The sequence below is a fragment of the Kogia breviceps genome, chromosome 1 (genome assembly GCF_026419965.1).
Source record: "Kogia breviceps isolate mKogBre1 chromosome 1, mKogBre1 haplotype 1, whole genome shotgun sequence".
Taxonomy (NCBI): domain Eukaryota; kingdom Metazoa; phylum Chordata; class Mammalia; order Artiodactyla; family Physeteridae; genus Kogia; species Kogia breviceps.
Genome location: NC_081310.1, coordinates 51,018,758 through 51,027,995, shown reverse-complemented (window position 1 = coordinate 51,027,995; position 9,238 = coordinate 51,018,758). Strand labels below are relative to the sequence as shown.

The window sequence follows — 9,238 nt, the reverse complement described above, 5'->3', positions numbered from 1 at the left end:
ACTCTGCCGTCTTGGCCAGGGTCCTCTAGAATATTGAATAAAGTCTGTATTCAGAAGTCAAGCAGGAGACATAAACTTGGGATTTGTCAGCACGTAAATGTTATTTCAAATTATAAGATTAGATAAGATTACCAAAGGGGATGTGTGTGGAGATGTGTGATTCAGACCAAGACCTGAATCCCGGAGCAGTCCAATGCTGAGTTGGGGAGAAGAGGAGCAACCAATGAGGTAAGAACAAACCAAGCCCAGGAAGTGTGTATTAAGGAGAAAAGAACAATCAGCTACATCAAATGCTGCTGATGTGCAGGGAAGAGGGCTGAGACTGGAACCCTGGCTTTAGCAATGCAGAGGTCATTGGTGATCTTGACAAAAGTTTTAAATTTGGAGTGTGGAGGCCCAAGTTTTACTGAAGCATTTAAGAGAATGAGTGAAAAAGAACTAGAAACCATAAGCATAGACACATTTTTCAAGGACTATTGCTATAAAGAAGAGCAAAGATATGAGGTGGAGGCTGACAGGGGAAGTGGGGAGGAAAGGTGGTTGGTGTTTTGTTTTTGCTTTTTTAAGAAGGAAGAAACAACAGTGCTTTTGTATGTTACAGGGGATGACCCAGGAGGATGTTCTCTTTTGCTTCTTACAGTGTGCTCATAGGCTCCACGCACCACTTTTCACACATCCTTAGACGAGATCCAGTCCTTTTATTCAATACACAGCCCTGCTCAGTTATACATCTGGCTATTAGTCAAAACTCTTCATATACCTGCAGCTGAAAAGCAGGGTGTTGTGCTCCACAGACGTTTCTAGCATTCAGTAGTTGTTCACAAAGTGTGACTGTTGAATTCAGGTAGGATCTGACCTTCCTGCCTGGTCTTCTCACAAATGACTGGTTGAATTATATTAAATACCATCATTCTCAGAATGCACATATCCGGGTCCTTCCCATCTCCATCCCTGACTACAGCCGTCTATTTATAGAGACTATATACCTCTGGGTACAATGATGCCCCCAGTATCATCCCCTTCCCACCCCTTTTTGGAGAATTAAAGAGACAAAATTTAGTTTATGGGTGGAGGAAGGTTGAAGAGAATGAACACTACTCTAGTTGCCTCTAAAAGCAGCGTATGCAGCTGAGAGGTAGGTGCCAGGTTTTCTGATTGGAACACAAAGCATAAGAGAAATTGGTCCCCCTTCCTCCCTTTCAAATAGACATCACTGAGGTAAAGCATGAGTATTCCAGCAATTGTTTTTTCTGCAGTTGAGAGTAATTTTACACTGAGACATCCTTCCTAGATTCGCTTAATAGGTTGGGCATTGGGCATGGTTTTTGGTGACAGAACACCTTTTATTTCTTATTTTTCCTCCATGGACTTTATTGGAAAACTGGGATGGATTAAATCAGGGTGTTTAGCCAGATGGTATTTCAAATAAGTTATGCTTTAAAGTTAAGGCAACAGGTAACACATATTGAATGAGCCAAGAAAGTGTTTAACTTTGTTTTCTATGAAAGTTTTTTTTACTGTTTACTATGGAGGGGCTACAAATACATTATCTGATAGGAACACCAGGATTAAACTCTGGAACACTGGTAAAGATGGTTATGAAGACCTGAGAGTCTAGAGAACAGGGTGCACAAAAAGGAATGAAACGTGGATGGACCTAGAGACTGTCATACAGAGTGAAGTAAGTCAGAGAAAAACAAATATCGTGTATTAATGCATATGTGGAACCTAGAAAAATGGTACAAATGAACTGGTTTGCAAGGCAAAAATAGAGACACAGTTGTAGAGAACAAACATATGGACACCAAGGGGGGAAAGTGGGGGGCGGGTAGGTGGATGAATTGGGAGATTGGGATCGACATATATACACTAATATGTATAAAATGGATTAACTAATAAGAACCTGCTGCATAAAAAATAAATTCAAATTAAAAAAATATAGAGAACAGGGTACACATCTTTTTCATTGCTCATCTCCCACCATCAAAGGCACTTATCAAAATGATTAAATAAAGGAGTGTGCAATTTAAAACAATGACACATACCCCAGGCATAAAATCAAGGGCTTGAGTTTTCTAAGTTTGATTTCTGACATTTTACTAAAATCTCTGATTTATGCAATTTACTTTGTAACCTTCAAATATTTAACAGATGATTTGATTTCAAGACCTTTTCAAATGAAAAGAACCTAATGAGATACTGTAAAATCAAAATTTTTCTTTACCCAATTATTATAAAAGAGCACTACTATTTCCTGGTAAAGGCAAAAGACCCACTATTATGTCAATCGTGCCATCTCTGCAGTGAGGACTATGGACGCCAACACTCTTTATGAGCAAGCACACCGGTGTCCTTGTGGTTTTCCTAGGCACACTCATCTAGCCAGGAGCACAGCACTACGTTGGGTGCTGTGCGGACAAAAATATAGTGCAATTCCTGCTTTCTCAAGCTTACATGTATCCCCCCCTTAATTGGGTTGGTCATGCTTTCCTTTCAATTCCTACTGACCTGTTCCAAGCAGCTCCTTAAATAAAACAGGAGCAAGAATAAAAGTTTGTGTCCCCCTATCCCTTATTCTACTTGATTTCCAGAAAAAGTCAGAGTAAGACAAACTTATACAGAAGGCTCAAGCCCCACATCAGTCTAAGGAATGGTTCCACTTTGTCTACAACATGGAAGAAACAGTGGATGGACTGAGAAGCAGGGTGCCTTCCAGCTCCTTCTGACTCAGTGTCTTTACATTGCAGCAACTTCCTACAGAAACATCAGCACTATGCTGCATTCTGAAACAAATGTATAAATACCTCTGGACTGATCCATGCATGCTCTTACTCCCCACTCAGGGAAAATAAAATTGACTCCAGTCACATTTCCATGTGAAAACAAAACCTTAGACTAATATGAGTCGGTTTTCCTAGACTTAGGAATACTGACTCAATACAGTTAGACATCTTCTAAAGACATTCATTCTCAACATGAAAAGACAATTTCTTGCATATTTTCTAATTGTAGTACATACACATTTAGATGTAGATAGTGTGGGCAACAATGCTGACAGGCCATTAAGCATGTTTAAGATTGTTCTGATGAGAAATTTCCATTTTTTTTCTTCTCAGTTTGTACATGTATAATCATTTCCAGGATACTCACATGCTACACAAAATTGAAAGATGACCAATTTTGCTATTAAAAAAATGAAGTTATAATTTTCTAGTGCAGAGTGACTGCACAGGAAGACTGCCATAAGCAATCTACAGGAGTGCTAACAGAAGGTATTTCTGTATTTGATGTGTACTAATTACCCTTCCTCCATTTTAGATAATGTTCCATTTTCAACACTGAACTTTTCTTTAGTCAAGAAATCCCCAAGTTTATAAAACCTAAGGGCAATTTCCAGTGAGCTTTATTATTAGGACAGAGGGGCCAAAAGACCACAGGTATTACTGGGTTATAATCAGTAGGAGGAACTAATTAATCAGCACTATCATGAAACTGCTCCAGGGCAATAGGTTTCAGTAATTAAACATAAATCACAAGGGTATGTTGCAGGCATTATAAAAATGGTGACCTGATTTCACTGGGTTATCAACTAGTATTTACAAAGCTACTTGAATTTTTCTGTTGCTCTGCATTGCTGTTAAATAATGAGAGTTCTGATGGTGGGGAAACTTCATTTTTCAAGTGCAGGATGATCCGAGATGAATAAGAAAAAGAATGATTAAGGGAGGGGAGGAAGGTAGGCCTGGCATCAATTTGAACAAATTTTTCTTTTTCTGACGGCTCATGTCTCCAAGGTTATGATAATAAAGTCATAAACATGCCAGCCACTTTAAGGGTCTCAGGATTAATGAAGACCAAGAAAGATGAAATGATAAACTGTGAGCCAAGCCACCACTAGTGCAAACCTCTAACAGAGTAACATATTTGCCACCAGTATTCTCAGCAGCAATATATTTAAATACAAAGAGAACTATGTATACATGGTATTGTCATATAAATATTTCCTTTATTTTTCATGGTTAAAAATTTTATTTTATTTAAAAGCATACTTTATTAAAGAAACACTGGAAATGTGGATTCTTTTTGAGAAATAATCTTCCTCTTCACCAACAGATATGAAGAAACCAGATTTCTATAACAACTAATGGAAAATTAACCACTGGTGAGTCTAGTTTCAATCCCAAATCAAGGACACACATGTTAGTACTGATTCTGTCCACTCAGTTAAAACATTCTCATTCCTGAACTAGATTAGCTACTGAAATTCTAAAAATGCTCATTTTCCTGGGTATCCTTTTTTGTCAAAGGGTTTAGTATTTATTATGTTATTTACAGTAATTGACATTTACGAAAAGTGGAAAGACCAGAGAAAACACTCCATAGTATGTAAGACCTTTATCTCTTTTTAAATGTTCTTAGTAGACTATAATACGAAGCAATTATATTTAGGTCTTCATGACTTGAAGGTGTCTTGAATATCTCTTAATCTGCTTTCTCCCTTCAAATTTCTTTCCATTCTAAAGAGAACATTTTTGCATCTTAGTACTAATCCTGTAGAATTAAAAAAAAAAACCACGAAGATTCTATGTTTCATACATTTTGAATTAAAATTACCAAAGCAATAAACCCTATAAGGATCATTTTTTTTCTTATTTAAATACTGGTACTTTCTATTAACCCTATTTCAAATTTAGAGTTATATATACATTGTGAAGATGTCCATGTACACAAGTTTCTGCAGAACCTCCAATTTTATTATAAAACTTCTTCCTCACACACATTAGAGAACTATGTATGTTCACTTTCACATGTTTAAACAACCCAAGAAGGGTGGCATATTTTAAAGTTAACAACACTTTTAATCATTATAAAAACAGACTGAGATTAATGGTGACCCTAGCATTTGGTTACTTTGACTGATTAGCTAGGCTCCTGACTTTTTATATTCATTATTGGCTAATTTGACACTGGATTGTACGTATCACATGCATTTTCCAGGAGATAAAGAGGGAATACAAAAACTGCAAATTCTAAGCAGATGATTTTGCTACTTTTAGCACTTCTGGTAAAAGGGCTAGTTGCAGTTAAAGAGGGAAAGCTATTAACAAAAAAAGTAGGGGACAAGTTACCTGTGGATTTCATTTACTCACATTTGGACTGGTCCTCCTTATTGGAGGCTAACTGAAAACAGACCAGACCATGACTTCTAGCTTTATGTTGGTAACTTTCAAATACTCCCAATGACACTCTCCAATAATTTTATTATCTCCAGTTTTATGACGCCATACTATGCTTTTCACACTGTTTAAATTTCCTATTTCCATAATCCAAATGCCAAAAAATTACTACACATTCCCGTATACAGTCAAAAATAGGTTTACTGGAATGTTGTTAGTTATAGCTGAAGGCAGCAACATTTACATTTAGCTTTTGTTACACCCATAAACGTGAAAATTGCTTGCAAAGCAATTGTAATATGAGAAGAATCTTGCAAATATCAATGGAATGGTTACACACATCTTTCTGCATAATGATTTGGTACTCTACAGAGGCTCCCTGACCACCAGCCTGACCCCCACCTAGATGCAACAGATGCGAGTTCTTATGACATTAAAATAACAGTATGAAATATCATTATCAGTGTTTATATATACAAATAATGAACTGGCAAGTATCTAGTTTCAAATTAGACCCCTGGAATATGGCAAAATCGAGGCTGGTTATCTTTGCCTTAAACATAATTATTAAAAGCACACTTTGGGGGCTTCCCTGGTGGCGCAGTGGTTGAGAGTCCACCTGCCGATGCGGGGGACACGTGTTTGTGCCCTGGTCCGGGAGGATCCCACATGCCGCAGGGCGGCTGGGCACGTGAGCCATGGCCGCTGGGCCGGTGCGTCCAGAGCCTGTGCTCTGCGACTGGAGGGGCCACAGCAGTGAGAGGCCCACGTACCGCAAAAAAAAAAAAAAAAAAAAAAAGCACACTTTGTTGGAAGGGAAGAAGATAATGGGACATTCTCAATGCTCCAATTTGAAGTGATACTTGCCTCTTAATTTCTTGAAAAAGAAGCCTTGAAAGTTATATACATGGGTTTCATTTAAATTATGCAGCAATCTTTTATTATTATTGTCCCAGATTTTAATGAAGATCTGTCATCAAATCAAGTACGGTATTTCACAACTATAAGAACTGCAAGAGAAAAAAATGAAAAAGAAACGTCAAAATCAGATTCATATGCTATGTTAGAAACAATACTCCTAAATGTAGCTGTGTCCATTTTGAAAATAGTGTCCATTTTGGAAATAGTTAATGAGGACAACTTTTATCTGAAATGATAGATAACAAAAGGGAACAGAGAAGCAAAAATATGAAACAACCTAAGTGTCTAACGTTAGCATTCTGATCAAATAGATTAATACACAACCATAGCATAAAGCAGCTAAAATACTTTTAAAATATTTAATAACATGGGAAAATATTTACAATATATTTATTAGAAAGTATACATATGATCTTTGTTTTTGAAAAACATGTTTATATATTAATAGGAAAAGACTTAAAGTATATACAATAGTTATATTAATAGTAGCTATCTCCGTGTGGTAAGAGAACAGTTGGATTTTATTTTCTTCTTTATGTTATTCAACATTCCATGGGTTGATTCTTGGTACTGGCAGTAGTTACGTTCTATAAAGTCACCAAAAACACTGAGTAAGTAAACACTGAACCACTGCTCTGAGGGGAAACACAAGCTTAAATCCCTGCCAGCTTCTGGCTACAACATTTTTGACAACCAGTCCATACATAACCTTGTTTTACATGTTTCTGTGTGAAGACACCTTATTTACGATATACTGCTGGCTTATTAACACTGAACTCCTGGCTAACAGTGCTGTCACTCACGCATGAACAAAGCTCATCTAACACGTGTTATTTCCTCCACAAGACACATCACAGCCTTGCTGTGCTCAGCAACACTAGCTAGCACTGCAGCACCAGTATATTTGGGGGCCTTTTTAAACAGCAAAAGCATCAACAAGACACACAAAAATGCGAGAAACTGTGCACTAACATTCGCTTCTCTGACCACATCTGCCAATGACTCCGAAAGCATTGGGGTAACTAATCAATGTTAGCTAGTAGGTGAATTCACAAACACAGAATCCACAGATGATGAGGACTGACTTTTTCTTTAGAACAAAATCTTTTTTTCTATTTAAAAAGAGTATCACCATGGAATTTTTCAAATGGTTATTCTGAGATACTTTCCAAATCTTTATAAAATCCCTGTAAACACAGATAAAGAAGCTTTGGAGAAAAGGATATTAAAAATGATCTGACCAGAGAAAGATAAATATATGATATCACTTGTATGTGGAATCTAAAAAGTAATACATATGAATCCATATACAAAACAGAAACAGACTCACAGTCATAAAAAACAAACTTCTGGTTATCAAAGAGGAAAGGGGAACGGGGAGGGATAGATTAGGAATATGGGATTAACAAACTACTATACATAAAATAGATAAGCAACAAGGACCTACTATATAGCACAGGGAACTGTATTCAATATCTGGTAATAACCTATAACCTATAATGGAAAATAATCTGAAATAATACATAACTGAATCACTTTGCTGTGTACCTGAAACTAACACAACAATGTAAATCAACTACACTAAAAAAAATTTTTTTTTGAATGATCTGACTTTAAAAAGAATATTAAGGGGAAAAAAAAAGGAAGGGCAAGAGTTATGTTTCAATGACTGAAATGAAGCTCAAATCCAAAACAAAAATTATCATCTGGAGAATTTATCTGGATTTTCCTTCAAACACAATATTATGAAATGCAAGCTGCCATACCTAAAAGTTAAAAATAAATAGAAAATGAGTGTTAACAGTCCTGAGCATAATAGTAGCCATATTTGGCCTCAAACAAATCACTTAGCCCTGCCTTTGCAGGGGTAGGGGTGGAGGGTAGGACAGAGGTTCTCTTTGAGAATCTGATGAAAAATATACTCTCACCTTAAAACTGTACATATGCATAGTCACATAAAATTTTACATACAATTTATGTGCATTTTCAGAGAGCTACAGATTCTAGGTTAAGAGCTCCTTACTGGAGTCAGAAGTCATTACTCAATCCTGACATTAGTCATACTAGGTCAACTGAATATAAATTTAAAAGGAAATTTAAATGAACTTCAAAAAAAATGACAGCCCCCCCAAATTAATAATCCAGTAAATACTTACTGATAATCACTAACAAAAGGATAACAGCAACCAAAGCCATGATGGCTTTTATCTACAACACACAAAAAGGCATAAAGATTAATGTCTGACTTGTTAATAAAGACTATCTGTTGTGCTGTTTACCACATTACACTAACTCATCATTGGACAGGCTCATTCCTTGAAAGGTTTCCAAATTTCTTCTCATATGAACTTCTGACTATTTGCAACTTTTTGTAATAATCAGAATTCCCCAAATTTGAGGGTTTTGGCTTGCCTAGATTTTATTGTTTAAGGCTGCAGAGTAAACAGTAATAAAGCCTTTATGAGCCTGATCTTTTTTGTTTATGATTTCTCACACATTTCTAATCTAAGACCAGGAAAAGAACAATATTTTATCAACTTTGTTCAGAAGTCTCAGGATATTATGAATAAGACTGGCATCCAATATAGGTGGTTCAATATATATAGTATAAGGCAGCATTTTTTATAGCACTTATTCTCAAAGTATATTAGAATTCTGTTAGTTTTTGCTCCCCTTACTTTCTTCTTAGCATTTTAATCTTCATTTTGAGGAATATAATTTAGATTTTTCGTGAAGAACCTCATTTAATAAATAACTTGCCTAAGAGCATTCTATGTGTCAGTTTCACAGTTGAGAGGAGAAACCTGAAGATTAGTCCTTAGCTAGTTAATATTTTAGGTCTACATCACCTCTCTCCATAAAATCGTCACATTCCTCATCTAATCCTAAAGTGCATAAATTATAAATTGATTTGATTTTCCTGATGAATTCAAATGAGTCTTGTTTTCACCAAACATTTTCATAGATAATTGATTAAAGAGGGTTCATTCAGAAAAAAGATACCCAGTTATTATAAACACATAAAACACTCTGATGAATATCACAAACAGCAACTAGAAGTAGCTAATGAAATGTTTCTAAAATAAAACTACTGGCTGCATTTTAGTGGCATTACATTCATGACAAGAACAAAGTGACCA

At 36.0% G+C, this 9,238-nt stretch overlaps 1 protein-coding gene across 2 annotated transcripts in view; it reads right to left on the bottom strand.

The window, feature by feature from the left end:
* Positions 1-5,360: 5,360 nt before the first annotated feature.
* The window catches only part of VAMP4 (vesicle associated membrane protein 4), a 28,976-nt gene continuing 25,098 nt past the window's right edge, over positions 5,361-9,238 (bottom strand). For both annotated transcript variants that reach the window (XM_059079651.2, XM_059079643.2), the window contains 2 exons: positions 8,255-8,306; positions 5,361-6,187 (listed from right to left, as the gene is read on the bottom strand). In XM_059079651.2, the coding sequence (XP_058935634.1) occupies positions 6,159-6,187; positions 8,255-8,306 (81 nt within the window). In that variant the 3' untranslated portion in view covers positions 5,361-6,158. The remainder of the gene's footprint in view (positions 6,188-8,254; positions 8,307-9,238) is intronic.